The following is a 20,107-nucleotide window of genomic DNA, read 5'->3' on the forward strand; positions in this document are numbered from 1 at the left end:
CCGAGGTATTGTAGAAAATGTGCTAATTTTAAAAGTAAAATTTACACGTTTGTAAAATTACTCTTCATTGTGAAACAGAACACTTGTAAAGTGAGCAAAATTTAATTTGTAAAGATTTGATTTCCTTTGTAAAGTTCAACATTACAAACGAAGATTGTGAAACAGAAGTTTACAATTTACAAGCAAAGTTTACAATTTACAAAGATTGTAAACATTGTGAAACAGGCCCCAGGCCTTAAGCTTCAAATCTGTTAGTATACTTAAGGGCCTGTACTACGATCGCCTGTTAAAGCTCCAGATTCGTATACTCCAGTTTAGCAATCTGGAGGTTAAATATTTTGTTCTGTACTACCAGCGGACTTTAACTGCAGGATTGTTATCTGGAAGATATAGTAACATTTTTATTACGTTGGCAATGAAGTTACTGAAAATGTAGTGAAATTTATTGCGTATTTGTTGGATGCAGCCTAATTCGTTTTGCTGTTCTGATATAACGAAGCATCTGCTCCAGAACTTATCATCAGAATCAGTATCAAAATTAAATTGATCCTTCAAATCACCAGCTGTACGTCGTGCAGCCATCTTGATTTCAACACCGAGTTCCAACCTCCGGATAACGCCTATCTGCCACTCTGTCTTCCGGATTGCTAATCTGGAAGTTTAGCCTCCAGATTGCACATAACCAAAAGTCGTAGTACGCAATTACAACCCAACTTCCGGATAAATATGCCATCTGCCGGGTAAGTTTAAACTAGAACTTTATCCGAGAATCGTAGTACAGGCCCTAAGTGTGCTAACTACAAACTGAGAGATATATAGCTATTGTGTTACAATTTCTGGTAACAGTCCCTTTTAGTTTACCTCTGATAAGGGCTTTTTCTCTTCTGTCTCACTTGACTGTATAGCCCATGGGTTGATGTCGGATTCTGTCTTTATCACATCCATCATGACTGAAAGAGGAAGTTTTAGAGATTGAGATTCATCTGCAAGATGTAAGATGTTAGGACAGTCTTATTCAGATTGTTATAACAAATTTTGCTGAAATAGTACTCCAGATACTTTTTCTCAAGATTGATTCATCTATGATGAATGACTTACTGACTTTTGGCTTTTAAGGAACCCACAGGTTCATTGCCGCCCTCACATAAGCCCGCCATCGGTCCCTATCCTCAGCAAGATTAATTCAGTCCTTATCATCATATTCCACCTCCCTCAAATCTATTTTTATATTATCCTCCCATCTACACCTTGGTCTCCCCAAAGATCTTACCCCTCAGGTATTCCAACTAACACTCCATATTCATGTCTAGATTCACCTATATGTGCTACATACCCTGCCCATCTCTAAGTCTGGATTTTAATGTTCCTAATTATATTACGTGAAGAATACAATGCGTGCAGTTCTGCGTTGTGTAACTTTCTCCAGTCGTCTGCAACTTCATCCCTCTTAGCCCCAAATATTTTCCTAGAACCTTATTTTCGATCAGCCTTAACTTCTGTTCCTCTCTCAAAGTGAGAGTCCCAATTTCACAAACATACAAAACCAGTAATATAACTGTTTTATAAATTCTAACTTTCAGCATTTTCGAGAGCAGACTGGATGATAAAAGCTTCTCAATCGAATAATAACAAACATTTCCCATATTTATTCTGCGTTTAATTTTCTCTCTAGTGTCATTTATATTTGTTATTATTGCTCCAAGATATTTGAATTTTTCCACCTCTTCAAAGGATAAATTTCCAATTTTTATATTTCCATTTCGTACTATGTTCTAGTCACGAAACATAATCATATATTTTGTCTTTTCGGGATTTACTTCCAAACCAATCTCTTTATTTGCTTCAATTAAAATTCTCGTGTTTTCCCTAATATTTTGTGGAATTTCTCCTAACATATTCACGTCATCCACATAGACAAGCAGCTGATGTAACCCATTCTATTCTAAACCTTCTCTGTTATCCTGAACTTTCTTAATGGCATATTTTAAAGCGAAATTAAAAAGTAAAGGTGATAGTGCATCTCCTTGCTTTAGCCCACAGTGAATTGGAAAACATCAGACAGAAACTGGCCTATACGAACTCTGCTGTAAGTTTCACTGAGATACATTTTAATTAATCGAACTATTTTCGTGGGAATACCAAATTGAATAAGAATGTTATATAAAAATTTTCTCTTTAACGAGTCGTATGCCTCATCTGGGATGACACCATTGCAATGTTTATCTAGAAAATTTTGAAAGCTTTGATGATGTGGATAGGTAATTAAATTAGCAGCTGCTGCAGGAGCACTCACTTATCATACTGTCCAGTAACTTACAACCAATCTTTCAGATTCATGGACTGCACTTCTCTAAACTTATCCAATGTATTTTTGAACCAACATTTCAAGTCGAGGCAATTGTGCTAAAAATTTTACCCCATTTATTATATTAGTGGCAGAATGCAAAAAGGGCCAATCGCAATTCCAGTAAATTTTCGGAACTATAACATTACTAACTTAATTTCTATTTATAAATATATATGTCATACACTCTTTCATGGCATGATATTGTGTACAATACACATCAATCTTTCTACCTTGAAGTGTAATTATAGGTTCCTAGATTAATTGGCTTTACTTAAACCTGCCATTTTGAACAGAGATTGGGATGGGCTCTTATTCCGTCAGCAACTCATTTCTAACTAGGCCTATAACCTGAGTTACAGAAAGCAAATTTTATTCCAATAATGATCGATGCATCGAATCATAAGGATCTAAAAATATTTCCACTGCTTGCCAGGTACTTTAATCCTGCTGAGGAGATTCAACTTAAGATGCTGGATCTGAAATCTTTACCTGGAGAAACATCAGAAATCACTGCTACATTTTTAAGTGACTTTGGAAAATGCCAACTTAAAATAAAAAAAACAAACGCTTTTTGTGCAGATAATACAAACTGCAATTTTGGGGGTGTATTTAGAAAGGAAGGCAACATCATCTTCACTAAACTGAAAGAAAATTCTGCGCATAGTTTATTTCCAGTTGGATGTTCTGCTCATATTAACTGATTCTTAATAACTTACTATTCAGATGGCTGCTATATACTTCCTATTTATATTGCAGACAGTGGTTTTTGAACATATTCTCATGTCTATGTATATACTGTTAGAACTGAAACCCTTACAGAATTTTGTGAATTTGTACACTAGGGGTACAAACAAGTTTCGGGGTATCAGTACAGCAAAACAAGATGGCTTACCTTACTAAGTCGAAAGTCTTCTGATTATGTTTCTTTCTCTGAAATCATATTTTGAATTTCAAAATAAATGCCCATTTATCATCAAATCATTCTTTGAAAAATCCTTTCTCAGACGTAAGTTATAGCTGTACTTTCATCACAACCAAGCATCAACTTTTCATTCTACAGTTCGGAGTAGAGGGTTAAACAATTACAGTTTTCGAGGTCATTTTTGTTTTAAATCATTTAAGTAAAAGCTTAGGCCTATTTAGTTTCCAGTTTCAAAAGGTGAAGATTGATTCATAACATCAGCTGTCACATCAAATTTGGCAACCCCCCCCCACCCCCGGGTTCGTCATCGAGATTGCAAAATTAAAACTATGTAAAAGTCCAACTGAATATTTAAATAAATGGATTGTGCTCCTTGAGGGTTTACTGGACTTCAGTTGGGTACCAAGGCAGTTGATGAATATACAGAAAAGACTCATTCATCAAGTACGGTACCTACCTAGCTAGTACAGACGATACTGTTCTGTATGATGAGTGATGAGTATGGTACGGCATATATATAATATGGAAGCTGGAAAGATCAAGTAACTTAGATAATATCCTAGATCATATATACTATATATACTATATCGTCACGTGAATGCAAGAACTAGGTAAATCGAAATTTGTGTTTTTTAGTTACCTCTTTTATAGCATAGCAAAAATCGCACAAAATGTAATGCAAGAACTAGGTAACTGATCGAACGATACCAGCGACATCTATTTTCCAATATAACAAATAGGTACAAGAAAACGAGACATTTTCCTTAGTGCAATAAATAAGTAAATAGGCAATGACACAAAATATGAAAAATCAAGTTACCTAGTTCTTGCATTCAGGCGACGATATGATCTAGGATAATATATAATAATCGAATAATTATAATGCAGAACACTAAAACTCGTAAAAACTTACATACCTTGTGTGACTATAATAAAAACACATGAAATTGAAAGTGAATTCCAATCCTTCGGGTTCCGCACTTCACAGCAACATGAACGACATTATTGACATGGTTTAAGTAGAATGTACAGCAAGCAAGGAGATCAAGGCTGCCGCGACAAATCAGAATCACCTTTATTTGCTTGCAACAGGCAGAGTGCTTTACTGTAGCAGAATTTAAGGCTTCGGGAAACGCAGCGGCGATAATCGAGATCCCGGCGAAATGTAGCTGAATTTTAAAGAAGTCATGTTTCAGTCATTCATTCATTTATAGTGCTCTGCCCAAGGGCAGGTCTTTCACTGCAAACCCAGCATTCTCCAGTCTTTCATATTTTCTGCCTTCCTCTTAGTCTCCTCATATGATCCATGTATCTTAATGTCGTCTACCATCTGATATCTTCTTCTGCTCCGAACTCTTCCCCGGTTCACCATTCCTTTCAATGCATCCTTCAGAAGGCAGTTTCTTCTCAACCAGTGACCCAGCCAATTCTTTCCCTCTTTCTGATCAGTTTCAGCATCATTCTTTCTTCACCCATTCTTTCCAACACAGCTTCATTTCTTATTCTGTCTGTCCATTTCACACGCTCCAGCCTTCTCCATATCCACATTTCAAATATAGTCGCTGACTCAGGAGAAAACGGGCGAGGAGTGAGGAAAAAAGGTGGTTAATAGATAACGTTACGACAACATGTGCAATACTTGTACTACTAGTACGCGGAAACATTATTTCCTGTTACTAGTAGTACAAGTATTGCACTATTGGTAACATTCTCCATGCTCGTCTTCTACTGAGCCACCGACAGTACTTCTAGTTGCTTCTCTTCACTTCGTCGTAATGTCCTGTTTCTGCTTCATACAATGCTACACTCCACACAAAGCACTTCACTAGTCTCTTCCTTAGTTCTGTCTCCAGAGTTCCGCAGAAGATATTCCTGAAGTCATGTTAGAAGCTTAAATTTGTATGTTTTCCCAAAAACGAGTAAATGTCATTTGTTTTTCTATAAGCTTTTTGCGTAACTTCGATGTTCCCTGAACAATGGCACTAATGTTTGTAGTCAAAATGTCACTGCTCTCCCAACTGTAGCAGAGAAACTGTAACTGCTTTACTGAGAATAAATATCTGATCTACAAAATAAAAATGATTCAAGGTAGACCATCCACCCACCACTGTATACGAATACTGCACACTGCACAGATATCATATAATAAATTGCAAGAATATAATCAAATCAAGTCCACACTTGTGGAGTAACGGTCAGCGCGTCTGGCAGCGAAACCAGGTGGCCCGGGTTCGAATCCCGGTCGGGGCAAGTTACCTGGTTGAGGTTTTTTCCGGGGTTTTACCTCAACCCAATACGAGCAAATGCTGGGTAACTTTCGGTGGTGGACTCCGGACTCATTTCACCAGCATTATCACCTTCATATCATTCAGACGCTAAATAACCTAGATGTTGATACAGCGTCGTAAAATAACCCAATAATCAAATCAATTAGCGAATACAGCAAAGAATAACAATAATCAAATCTTGCACACTCGTGCGCATTTCTTATTGTTATTAATACTGCACACTTTTATCACTGGCAATGTGGCGCTGCAAACCAATTTTCTACACTTTTGTCACAGCCACACAGCTCGTCCAGCGATCACATCCAATTTCCACTACTCCATACTATAAAGCCTAGGCATTTTCAAGGTACTTCAGCAATTTCTCTAGTGGCTAGCTCATAAGTAACCTTCATCTAGTCCACACCTGTGGAGTAACGGTCAACGCGTCTGGCCGCGAAACCAGGTGGCCCGGGTTCGAATCCCGGTCGGGGCAAGTTACCTGGTTGAGGTTTTTTCCGGGGTTTTCCCTCAACCTAATATGAGCAAATGCTGGGTAACTTTAGGTGCTGGACCCCGGACTCATTTCACCGGCATTATCACCTTCATTTCATTCAGACGCTAAATAACCTAGATGTTGTTACAGCATCGTAAAATAATCCAATAAATAAATAACCTTCATCTAAAAATGTATAGGCCTATTGTGATATCTACAAAATTGGAGATAATCATATCAGGAGGTTTAACTAACAAATGTATGATAAGTGTAGGCCTACTGCCGGAACACGAACTCTACAGTTTTCACATGGTCCTTTAAGGTCACAATTTATGAGAGTAATTTTAGAAATGCCATGAATCCTTCAATATGGCCGTATGGTGCATGTATCGGCAAGTTTTTTCACATTCGTCAGACGTTGCCTCCAAAAGAGTGATATTTGACCCGGATTTATTGTTGCTTAATATTCGTGGTATTTCTTCTAATAAGATTAACGATATTGAGATTGATTTTTTATCAGATGCCAGTAATTTAAAATTCTTATGTTTCACCGAAGTTTGGGTTACTTCAGATTCCATTCAATCATGTAATTTTAATAACTTTACCTTGTCTACTTTTTATTGTCGGAATGAATTTTTACATGGTGGTGTTGCTATTTGGACTAAGTTGGGACTGGACACACGTGTTATTGATTTAAATGCTTTTTGCATTGATAAACATATTGAAATTTGTGGTCTAAAATGGTTAATTAATGGTGTTTCTTATATTATTTTGGTCTGTTATAGATCACCTAGTGGTAATCTTAATATATTCTTCGATGGTATTTACAATGTTTTACATAGCTTATATACACCAACTGTAAATATCATTTTATGTGGAGATTTTAACTTGAATTGTTATCAGCTCTCAAAAGATTTTATTGATTTTAGTAACTTGTTATCTGTCTTTGGCCTTACACATAGAGTTCAATGGCCTATGTGGGTATCTGAAAATAGCGCTACTACGATCGATAACATTTTTACCAAGGTTGATGCTAGGGACACCTGCTGTGTCATTGACAATACGTTTTCTGATCATCGTACTATTTTATATGAATTTTATTGTAATAATGTATTTAAAAATAATTCTGTATATCCTAAAAGAATTTTTAATTTAACCAATTGTGAGAAATTTTTAAATATGGTGGCAGGTGAGGATTGGATAGATGTCTTCGAACTATCACATTTCTCTGATAAATTTAGTTATTTTTATAATGTATTAAGAATGTATTATTTTAACATATGTTTTCCTGTCAAATTCTGTAAACCTTCTGAATCCTCTAGATACTGGGTTAACAACGAAGTTAAATATTCAAGCATTTATCTTAAGAAATTATTTTTTCTATCTAAAGTTTATCCGGAATGTGATATTGTTTATAAAAATGCTAAGCGTAACTACAGTAATATGTTGGATAATGCACTGAATAAAGGTAGTATGGCTTGGAAAATAATCAGAAAGGTAACAAATCGTCAAAATATACATGAAAATATTACTCTGAAAATTAATGATGTTATCACGAAAAATCCTCTAGATATAGTTGATAATTTCAACAAATTTTTTAAAGATGCACTAGCACAAGTTATCTCTCACTTGAATGGTTCTAATTTTGAACACAATGCTAGTAATTTTAAGTCTACTGACAAATCCATGTATTTGAGTGAGTTTTCAGAGTCCGAAGTTCATAAAATTATAAAAACTAAACTTAAATGTAAATTCTCATCTGGCCCTGATGATTTTCCTTCTATGTTAATTATTACAAGTAGTGAGTTTATAATTAAACCACTTACATATCTTATTAACACGTCTTTCTGTTCAGGTATATTTCCAACTGAATTAAAACTTAATAAAAGTTATTCGAGTCTTTAAAAAATCTGATAAATTGAAAGTGGAAAATTATAGACCCATTGCAATTGGTAATACCATTTCTAAGGTTTTTGAATATTGCATGCTAGAGAGACTACTCAAGTACCGGGATCGTTTTAATATTTTAGTCAATTATCAGCATGGTTTCAGACCCTCAAAGTCCACCAATACTGCAATCTCTAGCGTATTTAATGAAATTCTGTCTGCTCTTAATAATGGCAAGCCTCCTGTTGGAATTTTTTGCGATCTTAGCAGAGCTTTTGACTGTGTGAATCATAACCTTCTTCTGGCTAAGCATGAAAGATATGGTATTCGTGGGATACTTTTAAAATGGTTTGCCTCTTATCTTCAAAACAGATATCAATATGTGGAAGTACTACACAAGGATCAAAATATAAATAATTTTACACATAAATATAGATCCAAGAATGTACATATTGATGTGGGTGTTCCTCAGGGCTCTGTTCTGGGCCCTGTATTGTTTCTTTTATATGTAAACGATTTACCCATGTATGTAAGAAATCATTTTATATGTATGTATGCTGACGATACTTCTGTTATTGTAAAAGATGGAAATGAACTGGATTTAGAAACAACCTGTTGTGACCTGTTAAAAGATCTCAAGACATGGTTTGATTGCTTCACTTAAATGTTAATAAGACTGGATTTATTCACTTTCACAATTCTCAAAAGAGAAATTTGAAGGACATTAATATTTCTATTCAAGATCAATACTTATGTAAATGGGAAACTACTAAATTCTTGGGCGTTACATTTGATGATTGTTTGTCTTAGAGGCCCCATTGCACAAGTTTAATTTCTAAACTCAATACCATTTGTTATCAAATCAGAATTTTGAGGATGATAATAAATCACGATGTATTAATGTCTTATTATTTCGCACATGTCGAGTCAAGGCTTTCATATGGTATTTGTTTTTGGGGATCTGGAACCATGCTGAATGATATATTTATTGCTCAAAAGCATATTGTCAGGTGCATAGCGGGCGTTGACAGTAGGATCTCTTGTAGGGAACATTTTTTACAATATAATATTCTTACTGTTTATGGTTTATATATTTTTAATGTTTTACTATAATTTATAAAAATCTGTCTGATTTTCACCAAAATTGTGACTTCCATACCTACGATACTCGTAACAAAAATAGTTTAACTATTCCAGCACACCATCTTATAAACACTAGTAGAACCTATATGGTCTTTGGTATCAAAATCTACAATAGTTTGCCTGATGACATCAAATATACAAAAAATTATCTCAAATTTAAGAATTATATAAAAACGAAATTAATAAAATTGTGTCCCTACAGTCTTGAGGATGTACGCATGGGCCCTCGAAATGAATAAGGTTTTTTATATTTGACTTATTTTAAATTAAATTGTAATTGTATATATCTGACCATGTCTATGCATATATTATGCCTTCGACAATAAAGTTCATAGGTTCCATAGGTAAAAAAATCCGATTAACTTTTATATTATCTACATAGAAAACAATACAGTATATTACCAGTACTGTACTCGGATCCAGAAACACATTAACGATATTTCAGCAGCGGATCCATACAAATATGGATTTAATATGCATTTGAATAATTGGACGGAGTTACGCAATAATAGACCAACCGACAATTAGAAAAAAATGAGATATTTGTACAAATCTGTTGATGGCAGGCTAATTTGACTCGGAAAAAATCAAGAATGCGATATCTGAAATTTGCCCCTATTTATAAGCAAAAATTCGCTTATTGCTTAAAATTCATTTATTTATTTTGCTTTGAAACGTTAATTCAACCGCTGGTCTCTTATTAAAAATCGGTTAGCCTTTCTTGGCATTATTTGTGTTATTTTTTGTCATAGTATGAATGTTATAGCCTACCTCTTGCATAAAATGTTAAAAAACAAAACAGATTTATTTCAATGCCAAAACCTCGAAACAGGTTTTTGGCACTTGGTCTCTTATTGGGTAACTCCATTCAATTCTTCTCGGGTTCTCAGTCGAGTTGGATTGTTGCTTCCAAGCTTTCGATGACTAGCTCTGCCATCTTCTTCAGGGATTGAGATGCCGTGGGACCATGTCTAGCTGGTATATAAGTAGGGCCAATCTGGAGCTAGTTCCTAACTTGTCATGTTCTGGTTGGTCGAAGCTTGTTGAATATAGGTTTCCATGCTGTACTCAGCTGTATGTCCCAGTCTATGTTGACATAGCTTGCTTGATGACCAGGTTACAAATATGTTAGAAATTTATTTTTTCAGTCGTTGACTTTACTACTTTATATATTTTGTTAGGTGTTAACCTTTACATAAGTTGTGTGATGTATGAACGTTTTCGTTGACCATGTCAACATCATCAGATACAAACTGTCATTTTACAATATCAATACTCTCAGTGTTATCTACACAATCTACACATACAATACATGTTTACTATCATATGGGTATAAAACCTATTAAAAATTATATGAATTAGTTTTATAATGAATAATTTCAAGAGAAAAATTGTTCCGGGGCCGGGTATCGATCCCGGGACCTCTGGTTGAACGTAGCAGCACTCTGCCAACTGAGCTACCCGGGAACTCCACCCGACATCGTCTCAACTTTTCCCTTTATATCCACACAACTCGCGTGGGCTGACGAAATGCCAGAGACCCACATCGAGTGCACACAAACTCTGTGTGACTTGGAATTGTGGTTTTCTGTTAACGTACACAGTGACGTATATATTATGCAGGGAGCTTATCTGAAAGTTTGATTTGCATAGTTTTATAATGTTCAATTGTGGATACCCAAATGTCAACAATTAAAATATACTTATATTATCATGGATATATTTTTTGCAAGTCATCACATGTGAACAATATTATGAACGATGTAATGATATGAGACTAAAAGTGACATTAAAATATAAAAATGAGCTAACTCTATTCAATACTTTACTATGCATGTGAGGATTTGCAAATTACAATGTTTTGTTACAAGGTATTCACTTTTCCATATCATGGTGTAAGATTCTAGCCTGTTATAACTGCCTATATTCTGCAGATCTTGGTGTTATTGTTCATTTAATACATTGCAAATACTAAAATCAAATCCATCAGTTTCAAAATTAAATTAACTACCTACGACTTTGTTTATTTTCAGTGTAACATGAGCAACAACAGAACATACGCCCATCATCTAATTAACTATAAACAATTTAAACCCAACATATTGGCAACGGTTCCACCACATGGATGCTAAACCCCTGATAATAACAATATGTGTGGAGTACCACTCGCAATTCTTAACACACCAAGAGATGAATACAATAGACCACACCTGTGGAGTAACGGACAGCGCGTCTGGCCGCGAAACCAGGTGGCCCGGGTTCGATTCCCGGTCGGGGCAAATTATCTGGTTGAGGTTTTTTCCAGGGTTTTCTCTCAACCCAAGATGAGGAAATGCTGGGTAACTTTCGGTGCTGGACCCCGGACTCATTTCACCGGCATTATCACCTTCATCTCATTCAGACGCTAAATACCTAAGCTGTTGATAAAGCGTCGTAAAATAACCTACTAAAATAAAAAAAATACAATAGACTCACCATCTTCCTCATTTAGAGCACTTTTATCAAATCCCCATAAAACAGGACCAGCTCATAAAGGAAACAGCCTGGCTGGCTATCATTCTAACAAGAGACTTTCTGCAAAAAGTTAGCTCAAGCAGAACAAGCACAATATCAACTTTTACCAGAAAGTTATTTTTTTCCATTGATTATTTAATGACGCTGTATCAACTACTAGGTTATTTAACGTCGATGAGATTGGTGATAGCGAAATAGTATCTGGCGAGATGAGGCCGAGGATTCGCCATGGATTACCTGGCATTCACCTTACGGTTGGGAAAAACCTCGGAAAAAACCCAACCAGGTAATCAGCCCAAACGGGGATCGAACCCGCGCCCGAGCGCAGCTTCAGACCAGCATGCTAGCGCCTTAACCGACTGAGCCACGCCGATGGCACCAGAAAGTTCTGCAAAGCAACACCAAACAAACAAACAAAAATTGAGTCCTACTGCCCAATAAGAAAATGGAGAAAGATATTCATAAGATTCTGGTGAAACCTGGTATCGCCATTTTTGTAATGAAGAAGACAATGTTTTCGATATGAGAAAACATATAATATGTGAAGTTTATGTCTATGAAATTTGTGTTCGAACAACAATTATGAGGGAACATTTGTGTGACAAAAATTTCATAATGCTTTAATTCTAAATATGAAAATTACAAATCAATTAAATTTATATAGACAGAAGTTTGAGTTTAAATACCAGTGATTTTTTCAAATACATTTCATTGTCTGTTACTTCTGAGTGTTGCATATTTACGACAGGTAACATAGCAATTCTTATTAGCAACTCACTTGATTCATTTGAGAGTAACATTAGAAGTGAATACCCTGTACAATAAAACCTCGTTGCTCCGGACCCCTGTAAACCGGACTTAGCTTAATTGGGACAGGCAAAAAACTATGAGTTTAGAAAAATTAAAGAACCTTCTTTTAAGACGTTCTTTTTTATACATTAGAAACATGGAATTACAATAAATGCAATATTACACATACAGATTTGAAATTTTTAAAAATTCATCAAGTTTGCATTGAAGTAAGTAAATATATTGCTTTATTACTGTACTGTGTAGTGTATTTAAATACACCATAATACATTATAAACGTGTTTTGTTGCATTAAACTGAGTTTTAATGCAATTTCCACTGTTCTTTTAGGTTAGTCCAGTTAATCCGGACTTTCGTTAAACCCTTCGACTTATCCCCTCAATTAGACCAGATTAACGAGGGTTTATTGTAGTATAAAAAGCATTTTTTGTAAGCTGATTGTCACCGTGCTAAACATGTATGTAGACGGCAATATGACCATGGCAGTGCTGCAGTCAATACCCACAAGCATGGGCATTAACGACAAAATACAGATTAAAATATTTATTAATGTAATTTACGGTTGAAATTCTTACAAACTATTAATTTGTATTTTTAATAAATGACTTTCACTAGAAGATAGTACACGTTCATCTGGGAAAAAAAAAACAAAGAAACTAAATGAACTCTCCAAGAAAACTACCCACAAAGGTCAAAATTCTTTAATTTTTCTTTGAAATTTAGATATCTGATCTCAGCTTAACATAGCGTTATTCCATCACGCCATGTAATTTTCGGTTATTATTTACTTTAGCTGACATTGCACTTTTCCAACGAAATTTTCTCAGAACTCCTTGACTTGACTTGGGGAGTATATACAAACCACTAAAATTCATCGGAAAACAGTAAATTCATTTTATCTAGATATTTTTGTTATTTTAGTACGCTATTTTCCGACACTTTATCATCTTAGGTTACTTAGCATCCGAATGAGATTTTCCAACGAAATTTTCTCAGAACTCCTTGACTTGACTTGGGGAGTATATACAAACCACTAAAATTCATCGGAAAACAGTAAATTCATTTTATCTAGATATTTTTGTTATTTTAGTACGCTATTTTCCGACGCTTTATCATCTTTGGTTACTTAGCATCCGAATGAGATAGTGATAATGCCGGTGAAATGAGTCCATAGTCCAGTACCGAAAGTTACCCAGCATTTGCTCATATTGGGTTGACGAAAAATCAGGGAAAAACGTCAACCAAGTAACTTGCCCCAACCTGGAATCGAACCTGGAATCGAACTCGGGGAACCTGGTTTCACAGCCACAGATGTGGACTTATCTAGATGTGGACTTATCTAGATAATATTTACGACTTTAAGATATATAATTTTGGATAGATTTTAGTGTGAGTTATAGTTGATAGGGTGCTGAAGTTGGTGTGTTTGTGTTTACCATATTTAATTAAAATGGTAACGTCTGATCCTGGTAATCGTGTTGCACAGTGTCTTACCTTGTCCTGGCGTATATTTCCGTAAATATTGCGTTAGTTTAGGTAAAATGAAGGGATGTAATGTCCAGGAATGTGATGAGATTAGTTGTGTAAAATGAGGGGATAGATAAGTGATATGGGGCCGAGGTACATGGCAAGGTAAAAGTAGGTTAGATGAGAGGTTAGCTAAGTGATGTGATGCCGAGGAATGTGACAGGGTTAGTATAGGTTAGATGAGACGAAAGCTGAGTAATAGGAGATCGAGTATTGTGACAAAGTTAGAGTAGTAGCAGAGTTTATTCACCATATAGATTTTTACAAATCAAGACTTCGTCAATCTTATTTCTGATTATTGGATAACCTATTTATAAATTTATAACACTGTTACTGCAGGACATCTGCTGACACGAGGTAAGGAGTATTACAACTAAGATAGAATAAAAATAATAATAATAATAATAATAATAATAATAATAATAATAATAATAATAATAAAATGTACTCAATAGTACATGACTCCACAATTGCAGATTACTGCTTTTATATAAGATCTAAAGACATAAATTGAGATACTCATTTCCAGAAACCAACAAATCCAAAAGAAATTCTATTTTAGGTTTAGTACATCACCTGATAGACGGCATTCTCTTCCACCTTTTACAGGTACTAAAGACTTATTTCCCATTCAAATTCACGACTGAATGTTGGCTACCTACAGTTCCAGAATCTGTTAAGTCCTTAACTCATACAGCTCTGAGGATGACCACAACACAGCGGTCGAAACGTCAGCCACCAACACCAAGACAACGAGGTACAAGTCCCGAAGTTTCTCCACACACCAAATAATAACATCTTTTTTCCTTCCAGTATGCTACAGTTCATGCTTTCCGAATTGTCACAATGCCGCGAATAACTGCACATAGACGCAGCTTTTAAATGTTTTAACTAGAATTGTAAATTTTCAAAATTAATATTTTATATGAACCAATTTCCACACGTCGCATAGAAGTGCCATTACCAAAGTAAAATACTGTTCACGAATTAAGTTTCCTCGAAACTAGAAACAACTTCCACACCTGTCGTAGGTCAATTGCTTCTAACACATGTTTGTGAAAATGCATGTATTTTAACAATCACGAATCGGAACCATATCCTGCCACAAACATCAAAACGAAATGTTTACTAGTTCGTATGTTTGAGCACATGACTTTTCAAGTTCCCCTTAAGTGAGAAAAACTTTCCACAAGTATCGCATTTGAATGGTTTCTCGCCAGTATGGAGGATTTTATGGCTTACTAGATTACTCGACTGGGAGAAACACTTTCCACATATATCGCATTTGAAAGGCTTCTCGCCTGTATGAAGACGTACATGGCTATTTAAATGTCCCTGCTCTGAGAAACACTTTCCACACAAATCACATTTAAAAGGTTGCTCACCAGTATGCAGAAGTTTATGCCTTTTTAAATGATACGTCTGTGAGAAACTCTTTCCACAGATCTCGCACTTAAATGGTTTGTCACCAGTATGATGGCGCTGATGCCTTTTAAGACAATCAGACAATGAGAAACACAATCCGCACAGATCACATACGAAAGGCTTCTCGCCGGTATGCTGACGTTTATGACTTACTAGAGCACTAGATTGCGGGAAACACTTTCCACAGATATCACAATTGAATGGCTTTTCTCCAGTGTGTAAACGTGAATGGCTTTGTAAGTGCCCCTGCTCCGAGAAACACTTTCCACACATATTGCATTTGAACGGTTTTTCGCCCGTGTGGAGACGTTTATGGCTTACTAGATGATTCGACTGCGAAAAAGATTTCCCGCAGACATCACATTTGAATGGTTTTTCACCTGTGTGAAGACGTGCGTGGCTTTTTAAATGTCCCTGCTCCGAGAAACACTTTCCACAGACATCACATTTAAATGGTTTCTCGCCTGTATGCTGGAGATTATGCCTTCTCAGACGATATGGCTGTGAGAAACTCTTTCCACATGAAACACATTTGAACGGCTTCTCACCTGTATGCTCGCATTTATGTCTTTCTAGAGCACTTGACTGAGAGTAATACTTTCCACAAATATCGCATGAAAACGGAGACTGGCGTGTATGCAGAAGTGCATGGCGTTTAAGATGCCCTTGCTCCCAGAAGCACTTACCACAAACATTGCATGTGAATGGTTTCTCGCCTGTATGCCGACGTTCATGGCTTTTCAGCCCACAAGGATAAGAAAAACTTTTTCCACAAACTTTGCATTTCAGTGGTTTCATACCTGTTAGAGACGGCAGATTTCCAGAAGAAACAAAATTACTGGGATCCTCGTACATAGTCAGGCTTTCTTCATTTGTAACGCCTTCACATGTCGATGACACAATCCTTCGATTCACACCTGTAACACTGTGACGAACAATTCTGTCAGGCTATAAAATGTATAAAACGGTCACAATATATTAGCAGCGTTCATGGCAGCAACATAACATGACAATTAAATTACATTTAAACAGCATAGGCTTTAACACTTAAATCACGACGGACCAAATAAAGTTTGCAGCCTTATATTAAATATGGCCCCTGGTTAAAAGGTAAGCTTCTCTCCCTTCTACCATGGCTATCTGGGTTCGATTCCTGTCATGAAGAAATTTCTGGTGGACAAAGCGCGCACAATGTGTTTTTCTCTGGGTTCTTCCATACCCCCACCTCAATATCTTGATATTATCATACTTACAAACGGCTTCTAAGGAACCCAGAAATTCATTCCGCCCTCACATAAGCTCACAATCGTTCCCTGTCTTGAGCAAGATTAATCCAGTCTCTACCATCATATTCCATCTCCCTCAAATCCCATCTACGTCTCGCCTCCCCAAAGATCTTTTTACATTCGGCCTCCCAACTAACACTCTATATGCATTTTTGGATTTGCCCATAAGTGCTATATGACCTGCCCATCTCAAACATCTGGTTTTAATGTTCCTAAATATGTCAGGTAAAGAATTCCACGAATATTAAACAATGACTCTCACTCTACAAGGACGCGAGCCTGTTGCCCTGAAATAAAAAGAATGACTGAAAGTTGTCCACATGGTGTTCAATATACACTACCGTTATTATTATAATGTGACATACGGGATTCATCGCAAGCAAACTGGGTGACGTGCATACTGCATCCGACATATTACGATCCGCTCGAAGTCGACATAAAAGTTATGATGCTATCGAAAATCAGAAGTGCAAAAATTGGACTTGTATTGAGCTTGTTATGCATAATGAATTCACGTACAATTATAATATCGCAGTTACAAGATTTGGAAGGAAGGCAGTTAACTCCGACAGCAAGATATCAATATGATTCAACTCACAACTATTATGTATAACATTTTCGAGTTGTGAATATGGCAATGCAGATGATTCAGCTTCATTCGTTGAAGAATGTAGAGTGGTCAAGCAGAACGATATTGTCCGTGCATGAGTAGGTAAATTGTAAATTATTTTTTATTTAACAACGCTCGCAACTCCCGAGGTTATATCAGTGGCACCAGTGATCTGGAATCTTGTCACACAGTTCTTTTGCATGGCTCTAAATCTACTGACATAAGTCCGTCGCATTTAAGCACAGTCTACAGACTGCGCCACCCAGACCGACGTCAGAACAGGTTAAGCTTTAAGAAAGAAATAGCCCAGTACTTCGAGAATACCTCATCAGTGAAGCAAGCTCTATCAGATGTCCACAGTGTTCAGCTGCTAAGCATCCCCTAATCAGAGTGTCAGGACAACTTACATGCAGACATACAAATTATGCTGGTACAAGAACCTAACAACTGCAAACCATCTTGTGGCAATGCTGGAAGTTGTTGCACTCTATTCACAAAACTCATTTTCATACATCAGCCTGTCCACACCTGTGGAGTAACGGTCAGCGCGTCTGGCCGCGAAACCAGGTGGCCCGGGTTCGAATCCCGGTCGGGGCAAGTTACCTGGTTGAGGTTTTTTCCGGGGTTTTCCCTCAACCCAATACGAGCAAATGCTGGGTAACTTTCGGTGCTGGACCCCGGGCTCATTTCACCGGCATTATCACCTTCATATCATTCAGACGCTAAATAACCTAGATGTTGATACAGCGTCGTAAAATAACCAAATAAAATAAAATAAGTACATCAGCCTGCGTTAGTAAGCAGAATTACCGATATAGCTCCACAGCCAATATTAGACAAGTCCATGAGCAACCACTGCACACTGAGGGGTACGTTTGGTGACGTGCTGAGAAACTTCATATAATACAGTCTTTCTTTGTCACAGAACTACATCTTCCTCCTCATTAGGCATGGGACGTAACTTGGAACTGATCATCACATAGAAATGGAACCTGCATCAATGCTGCAAGGAGAGAAAGGGGGATACAAGGACGACAAGGAATTAGAATACGGAGAAGAGAATTATAACATTGGAAATAGGAGAACAAGAGGAAAAGGGGAAGGCAAGGTGAAAATGAGACAACAATGAGATTGGGAATAGATAGTGTAAGAAAACAACGGAATAGAAGAACAAGGAAATGAAAGGGAATCCAAGAACAATGGCACCACAACAAAGGTTGACAAGACAACAGAAAGTCAGGAAGGAGAACAAACGGAATAAAAGGAAAATAAGATGAACAAGGAAATGCAAGGAGAATAAATCAATACACGGACTATTACTCTCCATTACCACATTTCTTATCTGCCATTACATAGTCTATTTACATTTTATTACAGTCATCTTACTTTCGAATATTTCTTATGTCTGAAAGATATATTGATTATACGTGGTTGAATGAGGAGGGCAGACTTCTGAGATTTTAATCTGTTATTATTTCATGTATATCCTCATACTCTTTTCCTATAATGCCTGGTACAGGACTATTGCCTACTCTTGCATACTCATGACCTTCTCCAATATTATGAAATTACTTTTATTCATACGAGGGGGATCCAGAAAATAACGACTGTTTTGTTGTAATAATTAAAAAAATATATATTTATTTGAAAAAACAAAGTCTGTTACATAACTGAAGCTTCCTTTACTTCTCTACATAATCACCACCTACATTTAAACATTTATCGTATCTGTTCACTAGCTTTAGAATTCCCGTGTTATACTCCTCTGCCGCCAGTTCATTAAACCAGGTGTTCACTGTCTTCAACTCTTCATCACTTCCAAAACGCGTACCACCCAGAAAGTCTTTCAGCTTAGTGAAAAGGTGAAAATCGCTAGGAGCAAGGTCTGGACTATAGGGCGGATGATCAAAGATTTCCCAACCGAATTGATCCAGCAATTCTCGAGCTGAAGCAGCAGTGTGCGGGCGGGCGTTGTCGTGAAGAAGCGCAACTCCTCTCGAAAGCATTCCTCGCCTCTTGTTTTGGATGGCTCGCCGTAGTTTTCGTAAAGTCTCACAATAATGATTTGCATTGATCGTAGTGCCTTTTGGCATGAAATCCAGCAAAAGAGCATTTTTGCGATCCCAAAAGACAGTAGCCATGACTTTTTGCGTTGAGAGAGTCTGTTTGAATTTTCTCGGTTTCTTGGGTGATGAGGGATGATGCCACTGACGTGATTGGCGCTTGGTCTCTGGGATGTTGTGAGACACCCAGGTCTCATCACCAGTCATAATTTGATCAGGAAAGGCGTCTCCATCTGTGTGATATCGGATCAAGAATGTCAATGCTGAGGCCATTCTCTGAGTTCTGTGTTGGTCACTCAGCTGCCGTGGAATCCATCGTGCACAGATTTTGTGGTAGCCAAGATGTTGCGACACAGTTTCACCAAGCAAAGAACGAGAAATGTCAGGAAAGGCAATATGCAATTCGTCGAGTGATGTGCGCCTGTCTTGCAAGATTCTGTCGTTCACTTTAGTCTTCTGTGATGAGTGATGGGCGTCCGGGTCGAGTTTCATCGTGGACATTTGTTCGCCCATTGTTGAACATTTCGCACCATTTTCTCACATTTCTTTCAGTCATTACAGTATCACCATACACTTCTTTCAATTGCCGGTATATTTCTGCAGGTTTCAAATGTCGGGCATTCAAAAATCGAATCACACTCCTCACCTCACAGTCGGCGGGATTATCAATCACGTCGTTCATTTTGAAGTAACACAAAATGCACAATGGCGACTTGTTGCAACCAGAACTCACAACATTATGAGAACACATGTTAAGGAAGCCAGTTGACCTTCAAACAAGGAAGGGGAGTCAGCTGCGTGGCGGGTATGCGC

General features: G+C 36.9%; 1 protein-coding gene across 2 annotated transcripts in view; it reads right to left on the reverse strand.

Annotated features, from left to right (window-relative positions):
• Positions 1-20,107, reverse strand: part of LOC138693081 (zinc finger protein 345-like) — a 70,393-nt gene that overhangs the window by 29,371 nt on the left and 20,915 nt on the right. For both annotated transcript variants that reach the window (XM_069816671.1, XM_069816672.1), the window contains exons 5-6: positions 16,136-16,260; positions 862-950 (exon numbers count right to left, since the gene is read on the reverse strand). In XM_069816671.1, the coding sequence (XP_069672772.1) occupies positions 862-950; positions 16,136-16,260 (214 nt within the window). The remainder of the gene's footprint in view (positions 1-861; positions 951-16,135; positions 16,261-20,107) is intronic.

Source organism: Periplaneta americana, chromosome 17 (assembly GCF_040183065.1).
Source record: "Periplaneta americana isolate PAMFEO1 chromosome 17, P.americana_PAMFEO1_priV1, whole genome shotgun sequence".
In the NCBI taxonomy this organism is placed as follows: Eukaryota; Metazoa; Arthropoda; class Insecta; order Blattodea; family Blattidae; genus Periplaneta; species Periplaneta americana.